Source organism: Pinus tabuliformis, chromosome 9 (assembly GCF_031772625.1).
Source record: "Pinus tabuliformis cultivar Carrire ecotype Pingquan chromosome 9, CPIR1, whole genome shotgun sequence".
NCBI classification, from domain to species: Eukaryota; Viridiplantae; Streptophyta; class Pinopsida; order Pinales; family Pinaceae; genus Pinus; species Pinus tabuliformis.
The window spans coordinates 124,872,053-124,890,043 of record NC_142307.1 but is presented as its reverse complement, the minus strand read 5'-3'; the positions used below and the strand labels follow the sequence as shown (position 1 = coordinate 124,890,043).

General features: G+C 41.2%; 1 protein-coding gene across 1 annotated transcript; it reads right to left on the bottom strand.

Annotated features, from left to right (window-relative positions):
* Positions 1-884: 884 nt before the first annotated feature.
* On the bottom strand, positions 885-1,739 carry LOC149147406 (uncharacterized). The gene has a single exon (XM_089441822.1). It carries the CDS (start codon positions 1,737-1,739, stop codon positions 885-887), a length of 855 nt encoding a protein of 284 aa, XP_089297948.1.
* Between the last annotated feature and the right edge of the window lie 16,252 nt (positions 1,740-17,991).

The window sequence follows — 17,991 nt, the reverse complement described above, 5'->3', positions numbered from 1 at the left end:
TTTCGATTGTTTGAGGGAGTGAATGATCTCGTGCGTAAGAAGGATGCCGTCCAGGATTTGTCTTCCTTCCACGTAACCTGACTGTTCTTGGGAAACTAGCAGCGGCAGCAAGGGCTTCAGCCGGTTGGCCACCACTTTAGAAATAACCTTGTAAATAACGTTGCAAAGTGCAATGGGCCTGAATTTGTCAGGTGTGATGGAGTCCTCCTCTTTGGGAATGAGGGCTATGAATGCATTATTGAGAGAAGGAAGCATCCAGTGGAATGCCCTCGATTCTTCAACGATTTGCCATACTTCCTGTTTGATCATCTCCCAAAAGGTATGAAAGAACGTAGTGGTGAATCCGTCTGGTCCGAGAGCCTTTACTTCCTTGAGCTGGGACATCGCGTCGTCCACCTCCTGAAGCTGAATCGGGCGGAGGAGAAACTTATTATGTTCCTCTGTAATGATTCTGGGCACATTGTTAGTGATTTTCTCAATTGCTTGTCTTCTATCTCCTTCCGGCTCTTGCAGGATCTGATTGAAGTGGTTGCAAAATTCTTCCTCGATTTCCTCATGCGATTCTACTCTCTCACCTCCAGGCTTTTGAATGAACGGAATGTTGTTGTGCATTCTTCTTTGAATGGTGGTTCTGTGGAAGAATTTAGTGTTGCGTTCACCCTCCTTTAACCATCTGATTCTGGACTTTTGTTTCCAGTAGATTTCCTCCTGCTTCTGTCTGTCCTCAATCTGCCTGTGAAGGTGCCTTTCCTGTTCTAGTGTCCCTTCTGTGTGTCCCTCAGTGATGACTTTTTGATGGAGATCCGCTAGTTCCCGATTGAGCTCTTGCTGTGCTTTGAATATGTCTCCAAAGGTTTCTCTGTTCCATCGCTTTAGGTGGAATTTTAGGAATCGGAGCTTCTGTTGGAATTTGTACATCTTGGATCCTTCTGGAGGGGTGAAGGAGGACCAGGTGGCTTTAACAAAGTCTTTGAACTCAGGGTGCGAGAGCCAGAAACTTTCAAAACGAAAGGGGTCTGGTTTCCGGGGCATTGCCATTGGAGAGCTATTGGCCAGTGGTCCGAGCCTGTATGCGGGAGAATGGCGGCTGAGAAATCTCCTCCAAGATGGATCGCATTATCTGAGATGAGGAAGCGATCTAGCTTGGAAGCAATTTGGTGTTTGCCTGCTCTGCGGTTACTCCATGTGAATGTACCATTGCAGAAGGGCATGTCTATAAGGGAGGCACTTTGAATGAAGTTCTTGAAATGAGTATTTTCTTGCTCCAACCTATTTCGTCCTCCTATTTTTTCCTCTAGCTTAGTGATCATGTTGAAATCTCCTCCAATAATCCAGAGAGGGTACCTTCTGGTGTTATTCAGAGCTTCAATGGTGTCAAGAAGTGCTATTTTGTTCCCTGTGTCCTGCGGGAAGTATACATTCGAGAGGTTACCATGTACATTCGTGCCCAAAATGTGGAAGACTGCCTGTATGAGGTGATGAGAGGCATGGAACTCTGAGAGATCTATTGCTTGAGTATTCCATGCTATGGCGAGTCCTCCTGACGCTCCTGATGCATCTACTGCTACTGAGCGGCATCCTGGCCAAGCTTTTGTGAGGATGTTGCCCAAAGTGGTGCCGTTGCATTTGGTTTCCTGGAGTAGACAAATTTGTGGCTTCTCCGCTTTAATCATGTTTTTTAGCATTCTAAGTTTACCTGGGCTGTTGAGCCCTCTTAAATTCCATGAAACCAGCTTCATGGTTCAACCAATTGGAGAGGGTTTGTAGTACTTTGTCAGTTTCGCATACCTGCCTGAGTCAACCAGGATTTTCCCTACCTCAATCGTTCTTTGTAGATCTGTTTTTCGTCCCCTCTTTTTTGATTCTTTTGGAGGTTGGCTTCCGTCCCACTGACTGCCTGGTTGAATCCCAAGTTGCTTCTGCTGGTATGCTCGTGAGATGACCACTTCCAACTTGCTGAGTTGGGCTTCTGAGATGTTATCGTAAGCCTGCGCTTTGCATGCAAGTTCCAGTTCTTGGATATCCAAGCCCTGCAGGTCTACGCTTTCCGGTTCCTCTTCCATTGGTTGCGCCTGCGTGTCTTCTTCCTCAATCTGTTTTCCATTAGGAGGAGCATCTGATTTGTCTTTCATTTCTACTTCCTTGTCGTTCTTTGCCTGATCCTTCAAATCCCCATAGGGGGGATCATTGAAGCGGGTGGGGGAATGGGGAGTGGGGGAAGAGGTGTAAGGGGGAGGGTGGGATGAAGATGAGGGATGGGATGGGTTAGCTTCAGTAGATGGGGGCGGTTCCTCGGAAGATTGAGCTAGGATTTCAAAACTATTCTTGGATGCCGGACCTGGAGCTGTAATGCTGGGGCTTTTGCCCATTTGGGGGTTTCCTGTGCGCACGTCTTCGACTTGGGGCTTTTGTGAAGCCATCCTGGGCATCAGAGGCAGAGGGGTCAGTAGCTGTGGTATTCAAGGGGCAGTCTCGGAAGAGATGTCCTAGAGCATGGCACTTTCTGCACTGGAATGGCACATGTTCATAGTCCAAGGGTTGGATCCATTCTTCGTCCCTGTGAGAGAGATGTATCGAATTTGGCAGTGCTTCATTCAGCTGCATGAAGACACAGATGCACGCATAGGAAATGAATCTGCGTGTTTTTGTTTCTTCTGCAGTTCTAATGTATTCCCCTAGTCCATTTCCAATTTTCATGAGGATGTTCTCGTCCCAATACTCATCTGGAAGTCCATACATTCTGATCCAGACTGGCGCCCAGGTGAGGTCTTCCTTGTCCGGGTTGAATCTTGGTATCCAATCTCTCATGTACAGGCCCGCTGCGTTGAAGAAGTGAGGTCCTGTTCCCAGTACCCTGAGTTTGTCTTCAATACAGTAGAAGATTACTGTAAAGAAACCCTTAGGCCCTAACTGCAGAGTAACATCGCCTTTTGGCTTCCATTTTGCTGCAATCCACCCATATAGAGCTCTTTCCGTCGGCCAGAACCCTATAAATTTCCCAATGATGGCATGGTCTTTCATGAACTCGATTCGTGCATCTATTATGTGCCCCGGTAACTCGATTCTTGGCCTTTCTGTGGCTACTGGCTTACAGGTTGTAGAGGATACCTTTGGCGCTTCCTCCGGGTTTTTTCCCCTTCCCTGATTGCCACTGTCATTGTCTTGTCGTCCTTCTGTTTTCCTGTGTTCAGGATCTCACTGTTAATCGATCCGAAACGGAGTGCATGGTCCTCGCCGTTCTGCATTGGGGAGGGCCCTGACGCCCCCCCTGAGGACGATCCATCGTGCCTGTCTAGTGCAGTGCAGGTCTGCTAAACGCCAGAGGGAACGGGAGGGAGGAGTACAGTGCTAGAGGTGCGCTGTCTTGCGCCGTCACGGTTTCCTGCAAACCCTAGTCGCTCCAGTTTTCCCAGAACGCTCTATCCCAATGAAGTTTATATTAAATTATTATTATTAATAGTAATATTATTTAACTTTAAGTGAATAGTAATATTATTATATTAACTTCAGGTTAATAGTAATATTATTATATTAATTTCAAATTACTATTATTAATAATATTAGCCTAGGGTAGTTTTTTTATTATAATATTATCAACAGCAATATTTTTATATTAATATCAAATTTATATTAAATTATTATTATTAATAATAATATTATTGTATTAACTTTAAGTTAATAGTAATATTATTATATTAACTTCAGGTTAATAGTAATATTATTATATTAATTTCAAATTAATATTATTAGTAACATTAGCCTAGGGTAAATTTTCTAATATATGAATAATTTGAATAATATTACAATTGCTACTATTTTACTTGTCGTTTGATGATTACTAAATAACAGTAATATTATACTTAAAACTAATAATACTGGTCTAGGGTGAAAATTAAAGATTATTAATTAATAAAGTGACTAATGTTATTAAAAGAATGAAATTATTATTACTAAACTATTGTTATCATATGAAAACAGCGCACAGCTAAACAAACAGAGAGGGGTCAGGTGAAGAAGAGGCTAAGATAAAAGGGTTGGGATCCAGCAACTACTAATCTTCCAGCCGTCATCCCTATTGAGATTCACAGGTCTTTTCTCGATCTCAAGGGCTTCCCTAAATTTACGATGGTGAAACGGCGTAACTCTTGCGATTACTTGAGCCTCTTTGATACATACATGATGTTTAATTTTCTCGGCATGCTCCACAAGGGTTGAGGACTTGGCCCTTCCAATCTTCAAGTCTGCTGAGTGCTCACTAATCCTTTGATTAATAGAACGACTAGTTTCACCAATGTATGGGGCCCCACAGGAACAGGGAATGACATAGACACCTTTCATGTCTTTAGGGTCGACAGGATCTTGAACGATTGTTGTTCAATCGATTGAACAACACTTTTGCATTTTTATTTTTTTTCAATTTTGTTGTTCAAATGATTGAACGATTGTTGTTCAATTGATTGAACAACACTTTTGTGTTTTTTTTCGTTTTTTTTTCAAACAATTGAAAAATCATTATTTAATCAATTGAACAACACCTTTGCATTTTTTATTTGTTGTTCAAATGATTGAACGATTGTTGTTCAATCGATTGAACAATACTTTTTCATTTCCTTTTTGATATTCTTTGTTCAAATGATTGAACGATAGTTGTTCAATCGATTAGACAACACTTTCGCGTTTTTGATTTTGTTGTTCAAATGATTGAACAATTGATGTTCAATCGATTGAACATCACTCTTGCATTTTTTTTCTTTTTGATATATGTTGTTCAAACGATTTAACAATTGTTGTTAAATCAATTGAACAACACTTTCACGTTGTTTTATTGTGAATTTTTGTTGTTCAAATGATTGAACAACACCTTTTGTGTTTTTTTCAATTTTGTTGTTCAATCGATTGAATGATTGTTGTTCAATCAATTGAACAACACTTTTTGTGATTTTTATAGGAAGAAATGTGATTTCATTTATTGTTTCATTGTTTGTCATTGTACCATCTTTCTTTTTTCTTTTATGTTTTGAATAAACACCATCTGAGTGGATTTGAGCCTAAGATAAAGAAAAACAGTAATGTCAATACCATTATGATGTATGAAGCCTTCTAATGGTTATTTTTATTCAAAAGCTGATATGGTGCACCTCTATAATGATTGGTTGAACACCTTTTCTTTGGATACATCATAAAATGATTCATTATTTTAAAACCAAACTGGCTTATTTTTCACACTTTCAAATGGATAAATCCCTTTGATATGATGAGATGGGGGTAAAAGTATAAACTTTCATTGACATTTTTCTTACTTCTTACACCATCCCTGACTCTTAAGGAGTAAATGAGCCTCCCTATTTCTACAATAAAAGCATCAAAATATTAAAATAACGAAATATGAAAATACAACAAAAAGGGCATAGGGGGTGTGGTGAAGTAAAATTATGAATGTGGACAAAAACAATTCCTCTAGCCCGATAATGGGTCTAGCCACAACCGATACATTATATGGAAGATTTCCTTATGTTAGAACCAATTAATAGGGCCTACCTCTTAGTACACTTATCCGATTTGGTGTTGAACTTGCTTGCTCGCTCCAGCTATTTCCCATTTCCTTCTTCAAATGCCTGCAACAAGTAAACAACAGAAAACAACAATCGTGATAATAGAAAAATTGTAATTCAACCTACTTAACAAGTCAAGAAACATTAAGCCATAAACATTTGATATGAAAAATTATGTAGGAAATCAATCGATATTTGCATATATATTGAATCAAGAAGAGATTACAACCACTATCTTGATGTTGTTGTTCTCCTCTGACAAAACCAGGTTCCCACACACTTCCGTTAGCATTCCATGATGGCCTCAACAATGATAGTTTTAAGGCTCTTCCCTTTAGGCTTCACACTAAACCAAGTTCACACTTCTCCCTCACACACAACTAGAGAGCTACAACTATGGATAGCTTCCTCTTCACTCCAAACTTAATTGGCACTAGCACACCAACATTAACACTAGATTGTGCTCGGGAAAAATGAAGGTTTATATAGCATGAATGGATGGGAGGTGGTTTCTCTTCTCATGGGAGAAGGTCTTATCTCTCGAGGTAGTTCCATCCTTATAGGGGAAAGGAGCCCAAACTAACATCCTCGACTCCATCCAGCTCAACCATTTATCATATTTTTGTTACGAAGCTTCTAGAGGTGGAAGCTTCGGCTCCTTATTTAAAAAACTTTCCAAAAGAGGATCGGCGCAACTGAAACAAAGCTCAATCACTTTGGTCGGAGCTAGGGAAAGTGTTAATCCTTGCATATCGGTGCGAGGAGGACAAGGGTCATTAGCATCAGCCTTGTAAACTGGGAAAAACAGAAGATTTTGGGAAATGGTGCAAAAGGGAATTGTTCAGCTCATGAAGAGGGACACAATGGGAGTTTCCTCATGAAGGGAAATCATGTAGGTTTCACTGTAGAGGTCCTCGGGGATCAAGGAATGGGGAGTACAGGGATAGTGAAAAAATTTGTGTAACAAATGCCCCCTAAAGTGTGAAGGTCGAACTAGAGTGAGTGATGAACTGCTTTATGAATCAGTGCGGGGAACCAGAGTCTATCGTCGAAAAACCTGCAAGAAAGTACAGATACATATACATAACTGAAAACTCTATTAAATTATATATGAATCATGGTATGGATGTAGCCATCTAGAGAATGATCATGTAAATGGATCTAAGCATTGACGCAGCCATCCAATAAAGAGGATCATATCGAAACCAAGGTATGGTTGTAGCCATCCAATAATGAGAGGGATCACATATGATAACTCATGGTATGGTCATAGCCATCCATCTGAAAGAGACATGTTTATCAACATAATCATGTCACATTGCTTCGCAACCTGCACTTTTGTGATCTGAGCCCATGGTCTTGCGCTCCAACACAACCCGATCAAAGTACAAATTCTAACATGTGAATAGATGCATTGATGTCAAACATGCTAGAAAATCACTTGATTACCATCCAATGATGTGAACCATTAATAAGCGTGAGAGAAACCACCAATAATGAGAATGGTCCTCAAAGTACTAGTAGCACAATCCACAAAATGTGAATAGAGGAATTGAATTCGAACACCGGTGAAATCACTTGATCGAAAACCAATGATGTGAAATTATCATTGAGTTTGAAGAACTTGCCATTAGGGCATGCAAGCTCTAAGGCACTAGAAGGGAGTCTCTCGATCAACTTCCTGGATAATGAGCTGAAGTCGATAGGAAGAGACTGTGTCAAAGGAGGGCCATAATGTATCCCACATCATCGACACGAGACAAAGGGATGTAAAATGATTTTGGATGATATAGAGAATCAGGGGTAAGTGTAACTGTAGAAGGAGAACTCTTGAACATATCAGCGATAGGACTGGAAGTTTGGCAGCTTTTGGATCCATAGGATCAGTGGTCATGATGACGTGGCAAGGATCAAATGGAAGGAAAAGATAAATGGCCCAACCCAGGAAGGTCAATGATGAAATGAGAATATCCCAACCCGACACGAAGTAGAAAATGTCATGTTCAAGCGTGGGTTGGCGACACAACTGATTGAATTTCCAAATTTTACCCCACCATTCCTGGCAGGTACCCCAATTATTTTTTAATCGCAAGCTTGAAGGGGATAGCATATGCTTGCACTGTAAGTTCATCCTTCAGACGAATCCGACCTTGTAATTTTAACGATCCCTAGGAAGGAGAAGCTCATGTTCATCATGGTGACGAAGCCATGTCATTATATGTTTTAACGAGTACGACAAAGGTGCAACTCGGTATATTTTTCATGTTTAGAGAATTTGAAAAATACACAAAAAAGAAAACTCGACATGGTCCCTTTTCATACATTTGTGTCTCTCGAGCCTGAAATGGTAGAAAATGATACTTGAGAGAACCACTTGACCATTTCAGTCAAAGAGTACCTTTTTCGTAAATAGTGCATCCCAGCCCGAAAAAGGGGTAAATGTATACTGGGTGCACAACATTTCGCTTATGTTAACAAGTTTGAAACGACAAGGGCTCGACTATATTTTCATGTTTAAAGGGCCGGAAAAGAGTTTGAAAGAGGACCCCCCATTTTATTCTTTTTTATGAGTCAAAAGGAAAAAATACTCGGTAATATTTTCACTTGAGTTTTGCAAGTCAAGCAAAGAGCAGAAACGTGACTCGGCATCATCGTCGAACATCCATCACTTGTTGTTGCACAAAAAGGTAAAGTGCATTATCCAATTCTTGAGGCAAAATAGGTCAAAATACATACAAAACCTAATATTTCATGAAAAACTAAATAAAAGGTAGAAAAGTAAATATTTTTTACCTTACTGTGAAAAACTTTTCACCCATTTTTACCCTAATTGTTCTAAAGAATATTGCGAGAGGTCCAAGAGGTCATTCACCGATCTGTTAGTTTCAGGTAAGAGCGAAAGCCCTGAGCTCCATTTCCATACCATTTATTCTTGTTTTCATCCATTTTTTGGATTTTTGAGGGAGGTTTTGTCAAAAAATTGCGCTCGATCGGCGCGAGTTTCGAACACGGAATCCCACTGGTCGAGGGTTATTAAAACGCCCTATCGCACCATTAGCACAATTATTTTTAAAATAGGAGTGTCAACGCCGTGAACAAGGAAAAAAAACTTTTCTTCCCAAAATCATCGTTTGAATCCAAATTTTATTGGCCAAAAATGATTATTCACTTGAATACATGGTTTTTGCAGGAAAGAATCATCGAAAATGGTAGACTGGAAAGAACGTGAACACGAAGATGTCAACACCCAAACACTGAATGATCCAAATTGTCTGTATGCTTTGAGGAACCGTGGGCTCCTCAAGTTCTTTTTTACACTAGGGATGCAAGCTCAACCTAAGCTGCCTCGATACCTGATTAGTCTCTGGGACATAAATTGGTAAATATTCATCATTGGTGAACATGAGCTAGAGTTAGAAACTTCAAACATATATTTCATCATAGGACTGTCCCAGAGAGGGGAACCAGTCAACCTATATGGGTCACAACTAATTGGGGCAAACATATCCATGTTTCTTGCCAAACATTGCCCTAAAGCCCTCAAATCCAAGAGTGGCAAGATTGATATTGCCACAGTGCAAGATCTAACACTGAGAGTGCTACTATTGACTATCAACAGAGTGGCGGGGTCCCAAGTAGCGCACAAGACTAACAAGTCAAAATTTCGATATGCCATTGACTGTACAACACCAACGATCTTCAATTGGGAGGAAGCCATGAAGATCAACATAAAGTGCCAGTTGACAAAAGCTAAGGCGGACAATCTGAAGCAATTTGCTTCGGATCCTATTAGTGACCTTTTTCTTGGAAAGGGTGCCATTGTTCCAATACTAGCTGACTGAGGTAGATCCTCCGATGCCAAGAGACCGATGGATGGCCCATTGGAGTCCTTTGATGCCTAGGATCACTGGGGGCTAGCATATGCCTTACAGGCCCACCTTCTTTTAATGGCTATGATGAAAAATGATCATCATGGAGGATTGGCCATACAGCGGTACTCACTTCTGCGAAATCCAGACATGCCACTGCTAGATGGGGAGGACTTTGATGATGAAGGTAAAAAATCAATTTTTAATTTTGTGATTTTTTATTTGTTTTTGGTATATATGTGTTTATAACATTTCATTTTCTTAATGCATATGTTGGACCAAAGCATCCTGCTGGGATGTCCCCAATAGCCAGGTGCGTCACCCGCTAGTTTGATGTCACTCCTTGCTAGGAGGAGAGTGACAATGAGGAGGAGATCACGAGGAACCTTAAGGGGTTGACTCATGGTATCCCAGAGTATGCTCGGGTGATAGACATTCCTCGCCAATACCGAAGACACACAGTGGGAGTATCGAACTAGATCCATGGATTGATGACTCATGTTGCACAAGTAGTTTCATGCTACCACGATCACCATGTTGATTAGTTCCTAGGTCCACCATTTTACATTTTTTGAGCCCTACGAGCCGCTGATGTTTTTCCCCTGGGAAAAAGTCGTAATTTCTATTAAAGTTAAGAAATTACATTTTGCATATGCCGAAGCATTCATATACAGGCAGCTGTGCCTACCAAGATCAGTCTGTAGTACTATATAAACAAAATTAAAGCAGGTTGTCTCCTCGCAGGGAGCTGTCCAAAACTGTTCACTAACAGTGTTCAAAATAGGAGTCCATTGCTCTACGCAGAGAGCCATATATATCAAAAATAAAGTGCTGTATAGTGCTAAATATGTAGAGATATATACAACTATTGACAACAAAAATAAACAAGTGAAAATCTGTAAGTGGGCTTTTATAGCCCATTATCCATCCGATCATCAAAGGGTCTATGATAATGCTGATAGAATGACCCTTCGATTTCCTCCTGTATCAGCCAATTGTCTCCTTGTCTGTGCGCTGCCTCTTTGGAGAGTTGATCTGCAATGGTATTTTGTTCCCTGTAGATATGACGACAAGCAAATGATTCAAATGATGTAGTCAGCCTCTTTGCCTCATCTAATATGTGCCTCAATGAAAATGCATGACAATGAGATGCATCAGACAGCCAATTGCAAACTATTTTAGAATCACCAAACAGCTGGAGATGTCTGCATTGTTTTTGTATGGCAAAGTGTATGAGGTGCTTGGCAGTGCACAGTTCAGCATAGTTATTAGTTCCTCTGCCTAGGTTTATTTGTATTTTGTAGCTGTGTGTTTCATTGAGATATAGTACTGCGCCTCCCCCACAGCCCACCTCTTGTGCAGAACCATCAAAAAAAGCCCATGGTTTGGATTTGTCAATATCCAATTGTTTAATGATGCGAACAGGACCTATGTGTTCTTCATCAGGTATCATGTTGTAATCCGCAATGGTATGAAGAAGGATAGTAGGCCAGTGGGGGGCTCTGAGGTTGAAAATAGCCTGATTCCGGGCAATCCAGATTGCCCAGCATGCAAGAAGCGAAATAGTAATGGCCTTCCCTGAGTGTTCATGGTTCCAGTTCTCCCATGCCTCCATTAAGCTATGACCATGCCAGTTTTTCAATTGCGGGAGATGAGAAGAGAGGTCATGCCAAAAATGTAATGTGATGCAGCAATTCAGAAATAAGTGTAAAGTACTTTCTTCCTCCTGGTGACAGAGATGGCAGCGGAAGGGTCCATGGAAGGATCGCTTCATAAGATTGGTGCCCGTAGGTACTTTATCAAAGATTATGTTCCACATGAGCAGTCGAGTACGCGGGGCTGATTTGAGTTTCCATAATGCCTTCCATGTGGGATGGATAATATGAGGCTTATGAGACTCCATGAGCTTTAGATAGCCAAGCTTCGGGGTATATGCTCCATGTTTTGCATAAGCCCAAATGATTTCATCAGGTCCATCAGTAAGTCTGATATGAGCTTGAGTGAGTGCATCCGTGTACTCTGCCCATTCATTGTGCCACTGTGCCGGAATATCTAATGCTTGAGCGCTGGTCCAGGCTTGATGGAGGAAGGAGGAGTTTGCTTGATCACCAATATGCATTATGTATATGATACCTCTGTCATTAAGATGTCCAATGAGGCCATCTGAGAGTCTGTGAGTATTTCCACATCCAACCCAAGGGTCCAGACCTATTCGGACTGCATTACCAGCCTTGATGCGCCAAGTTAATCCTTCTCGTAATAAGGGTAGTGTGCCGATGACAGCTTTCCATATGATGGATATGTTGTGATTAGTTCTCTGTTGACTGCATATCCAATCCAACACATTCAAGGGCCTGATGTATTTTGCACATGCTACCCTGGTCCAGAGTCCTTCAGTGGTGAGAAGTTGCCATCCAAGTTTGGCAGCCAGAGCTCTGGAGAAAAGGTCGAGCCTTTTGATACCCCAACCCCCCCAGCGTTTGGGTTTTGCAATAGTATCCCATTTCACCCAGGCAAAGATTCTGCCAGGCTGGTGGCCCTTCCAAAGAAATTTACTGCAAATATGTTGTAATCTGTTGAGTATGCCCTTGGGAATCCATGTGAGAGCCATCCAGTATACTGGAGTGGCTTCAATCACAACTTTAATAAGTATCAGTCTACCAGCTCGAGATAGGTATCGGTGATACCAAACTTGTAGTCTCTTTTCCACCTTGGCTATTAGCCATAACCAATCTGCTATTCTGTATCCATTAGGTTTCAGTCTGAAACCAAGATATTTAATACCTTCTGACAAGGTCAAGTTGTTATAAGGAAATCGCTGATTAGCATAAGCTATTTCATTGATAGAGCATCCAAAAGTAGTAATGGTGGACTTATGAACATTAATCTTCATACCAGTAGCTTGCTGAAAGAGAAGAAATGAGTTATGGAGTATAGTGGAGTCTCCAACGCTGCCATTCAGGAAAATAAGAATATCATCAACAAATAATAGGTGAGTGAGGAAAAGATGGTCTGCAAGTTTGATACCAGATAACTGGTGTCTATCTCGTGCAGATGAAATAATTCTACTCAACCCTTCCATTATGAGTAAAAACAACAGAGGGGAGAGTGGGCATCCCTGTCTGAGTCCCCTCTCTGAAGTGAAGAAAGAGGAAGCTTCCCCATTTAGTAAAACACTATAGGATACATCTGTGATACAGCTCATGGTCCATTTGATGAATTCAAGGGAAGCCCAGGTGAGTGAGCAGCAGCTGTAAGTATAGCCAGTTGGTTCTGTCAAATGCCTTGGACAGATCCACCTTGAGGATCATTCCTTTTTGTTTTTTGATTTGCATGGTGTGCATGAGCTCTTGAGCAGTAGCAATGGCCTCATGGATCTGTCTGTGGTGCAGACGAGCCGCTGATGTTATTTGAACACACATATTATTTTTGGGGTTTTGATGTATCAAACATTATCACCATATATCTATATATATATATATATGTTGTATTTTCTTGCTTACTATGGTACAAATTATTTGTTTTGGATTTTCACATGTTTTGTAAATGTCTATCGAACACATAATTAGCTAATGCATTTGTCAATGTATTCATGCGTCTAGGAATATGATGATATTTAATGTAATCAAACTGCCTTTCCAGTAGACGAATACAAAGATACATTCTCAATATCTAAGGGTTTCTAATGGAGTATTGCATGTTGAGTTGAAGGACAACAAGTTGTGAATCCAAGTTGACAACCAATTTGCGAATGTCAAGAGAAATGGCTTCTGACAATAGTTCGATTATTGCACTGTATTCAGCAATGTTATTAGTTGTGTGACCTAAAAAAATACCTTAAATATCAATCAACTCACCGTGAGGGTCGTAAATAGCCTATGCCGCGGAGGATAGATTCCGAGTACTACGGCAAGCACCATCAGCGAAACCAATGTGAGGAGTCACAGACATCTGCAAAGCATGGAAAACATAGTAAACAGGAAAGTTGTTTGAAAACTAACACACCAAACCACATTGCATAAAATGAATGACACACTAATGTACACAAGTAACCATGCAAGATGACCTAAGCATAGTACTTTTTGAGATAAATCTCGTTTCGGGGCTTGTCCAAAGGATTTCCTTCATAATCAATAAGCTCATAGGCCCCTTTTTGCAAAATGTGTTTTACAATGTAGGGCCCATGCCACATGGGTTCTAACTTTCCTGCCCCCAGCTTATCATTAGCTTGATCATATAGTAAAACCAAATCACCCTCAGAGAACACGTGGGGGGAGACCGACCGATCGAAATGGGACTTGACTCGCTTCTTTTGTGCTTCGATGACCAAATCAGTGAGATGACGAGTCTCATCCAGCCGTTCTAAATACAAGAGGCGCTCTTCCTGAGGTGATGTTTCGGGGAGAAGTTCGCCAGCTAGCTTGAGTGAAGGAATTTCGCATTCAATCGATAACGTTGCTTCCAGACCATAGACAAGTTGGAATGTTGTGAAACCAGTTGCATCTTTGGTCAAGGTTTGGTAAGCCCACAAAGCTAAGAAGAGAATGAGATGAAAATTTGACTTGTGCATCCCAATAGTACGTTGAAGCATTGTAACCAAAACTTTGTTTACAGCTTCAACTTGACCGTTGGCCTGAGGTTAATATGGGGTTGAGCCATCATGGCACAAACCCAATGTAAAGGTCAGATCAACCATCATGTAATCTCAGAAATTGGAGCCATGTTCTGTGCCAATGGCTTTAGGTATGCCAAACTTGGAAATAATGTGATTGAAAAGAAATTGAGCCATATTTTTACCGCCTGTAGAGTATGTAGGCATCGCTTCGGCCCATTTGGTGAAATAATCCACATCAACGATAATATAACCATGCCCCCATCTAAATGAGGCTTACATGTCATATAATCAATGCCCCATTTTGAAGAAGGACCAACAGTAATGACGAGGTGTAGGTGAGTAGGTGGGGCGCGCATCTTGTGTTGATAAATTTGGCATTCATGGCACTTATGAACAGCAAGGATGCAGTCCTTGAAAATGGACGTCCAGAAATAACCAATGTGAAGGATTTTTTGAGTAGTAGCATAGATAGAAATATGACTACCACATGCCCTAGAATGGCATTCATTGAGAACTCTCTCAGCCTCCTTGAGAGTAAGGCATCAACAAAGAATTGAATCAACACCAACATGGTATAAAGTATCGCCAATAATACGGTAGGGTTGGGAGTGATGTCGAATCCTTCAGTAATCATCCTTAGTCAATGTGGACCGAAATGTGGACGTCTGGAGATACACAATGATATCACCATACCATGGGTCAAGGGCGCTGATCAGGAAAAGAGTCTCATCCAGGCGCTGTTGATCTACACTAGTGGGGAGAGACATAGAAGGAAGAGAATAAATCAACTCAGTGAATACTAGTGACTTCTTAGATTTAGCAGTGGTAAACACCAAATCGAATTCTTACAGGATGACAACCCATTTAGAATATTTCCCCCCCAATAACTGATGAGTCAAGATGTAGGTCATGGGGTTGCATTCAGAAATCATAGTAGTAGTGCAGAAGAGAATGTAGTGCAGAAAGCACTGAACAACCTGTATGGCAGCAACATGGAAATAAGGTGTTTCAATGTCGAGGAGATTATGACTAAGGTAGTATATAACATGTTTGTTGCCTTCATCGTCATCTTGTACCAATACCATATCAATGGTGCTAGGGGCTACAACTAGGTAAAGGAAGTAATCGTGATGATAATTCAGGGGATGCATCAAACGAGCATTTATGAGGACAGCCTTGAGGTCATCGAAATACTTTTGGGAAACCTCATCCCAGACAAAGGGCATGCCTTGCTTCAGCGACTGGGTAAATCCTGAAGCTAGCCCAGCATAATTGGGTATGAAACGACAGAGTAAATTTGCCTTTCCTTGTAGGCTTTAGAGTTGGTGCAATGAAGATGGAGGGGGTAAATTTACAATAGCCTTGACTTTAGGTGGATCAAGGCAGATACCATCCTTGGAAATCATAAAGTTGAGGAGTCATCTAGATTCTACGCAGAAAACACATTTATGTGGATTTAACCGAATGTTATAGTGTTTACAGCGAAGAAAAATTTGCCAAAGATGGTCAAGGTGATCTTGGCACTTATGAGAATGAGTGGGAAGGCCATCCAAGTAAGGTTGAATGATGTTGTGAATATCACAAAACGCATAGGATATCGCCCGCTAAAATGTAGCCCCAGCATTTTTGAGGCCAAAATGTTGCTTTTTGTATGCGAAAGTACCCCACGGACAGATAAAAGTTGTCTTTTCTTGATCGTCCAGTGAAATGTTAATCTGGTTGTAACCAGAAAAACCATCCATAAAGGAAAAAAAATTGCTTCCCACACATTCATCAATGGTCTAATAAATGAAGGGAGTTAGGTAGTTATCCTTAGGACAAGCACGATTGAGATCACAGTAATCAACATAAACATGGATCGTGCCTTATTTCTTTGTCACTGGGACAAATATTTGACACCCAATCTGTAAGAGGGATCAAATACATGAATCCAACTTTGAGAAGTTTTTCAACTTCACCCTTGATAACGGCAGCTTTCCTAGGGTGCACCGGGTGGAGCCATTGCTGAATGGGCTTCACATGAGGATAAGTTAGGATTTCATGCACAGCGATGATAAGATCAATTCAAGGCATTTCTTCGTATGACCGCGTAAACACATCATGAAATTCTTGAAACAGACGAGTATAGGTCTTGATCTCATTCGGAGAACAAGTTGCCCCAATATGGACATGTTCAATGATACCAGGCTCGATAGAAATATCAATTGGTATCATTTGGGTAATATTACTCAAATTTCCTTGTTACCATACTTCATGAGTCAGGATCAGTGCCAGAAGTGAGAGGGAAGGAAACTGAGAAGAGAACTCTTCGAGACTGGTAGACATGACTGCTGGGTGAGGCAAGAATGAGGAACAATGATGAGTATCGTTCCAAGGTGGTTCCTCGAGAGACATTACTTACATGATACTCTCGTCAGCAAGAAAATTCTCGGCTAAGGGATCAAGAGATTTTGAAGTGCCAAGCCATGGTGATTGAGAATACATATCGAGAGAAGTCCTCGAAATAGGAGAATCAGAGGATATGGAACTTGAGGCCAAAACAATCTCCACGTAATTGATTTTGGCAAGACTAAGTGGCATAACCTTGCCCCAGGTATCAACAAGATCTGGTGAAGGTATGACCTAAGGATCAGATTTGACCAAGATCATGTTGATAAAGGTGACATGAGGAGGTGGGAGCGGAAAAATTCCCATCAAGGCAGAATCTTTAAAAATACCTGCCCCTACACTCTCATAAAGAGCACCAGTGTGCTTGACATATAGAACATTGCCATCCAAGGAGGAAAAGGCAAAAAGGGACAACTGGTCAACAATGATGATCTTCCCTTGATGGGGAAATGAATCATGTGGAATAGGGAGGAGGCTACAACATGCATGGCATAGGTCCAGCTCCGTCCGAGTAGAAGATTATAATTGAGATTAACATCAACAATCTCTACCTTGACTTTTACTGTCTTTCCCTCCAAAGTAATGACAAGGTTAGGTAAGTCACTGAAGGGTCATGAATCATGCTCGCCGAAAGCTTCTAAAGTGTTCAGGAATTGGTTCAAAGTAGGAGAACCAATTACCTTCCCGCAAGCGATTGACATGATGCAGGTATAAGCACCTTCATCGATGACAATCCTGTGAATGGTTTTCTCATTGATGATTACCTGAATGAGAAAGGTAATCTGATGAGGCAGGCGTGGAACATGGTTCTCTAGATCAAAACATATCAAATTGGAATCGATAAGATCAATACCCACAATAGCTAACAGTAAATATTTCCACTGAGACGGACAGCTTTGGAGTGCCTCGAGAGCCGACATGGCTAACAGTGCCTTAGCCAAATCCTCAACAATATTATAGTGCTGAGAGGATCAAGCGTTGGGATTGTACAAGGATTTCCTTAGCACACCTCGAGAGGGTGGCCGAATAGTGGAATCCATGTTAGGGCACTCAATATGAAGAGGGCTAGAACTTGGGGCAGAAGAAGAAGGGGTGGCCTCTTTCTCTTGTTGGGTGTGGAGCCTGATTATCTTCTATAGTACCAGCATATTGGACCCCAGTTCAAAATGGGGCGGCAACGCCGCCCGTAAAATAATCGCTGCCGTGGGGGGTTTAAAATTGCCTTGTAAAAGTATAGTAATTTCTAGTCAATCTGGGCCATTCATTAGGCGGATGATCTGACGGTAGAACTTATGTTTAGTTTAGGGTTTTTTTCCCTAGAAGGCAACCCCTCTCTTTATATGAGGGCATTGTATTTGAGGCTGTGACATAGATGTGTATTCAGTGAGCGAGAAACATAGAGGTGAGACTGTGAGAGAAAACAGAGGATATTACAGCGGTTTTGCTGTAGGTTGTATCTCTTCATTTTGCTGGATAATATAAAGGAAGGACTGGCTGTTCGGGGTGGACGTAGCCCAAACTGGGTGAACCACGTATATCTGTGTCTCTCTTGTTTTGTGCGTTTTCT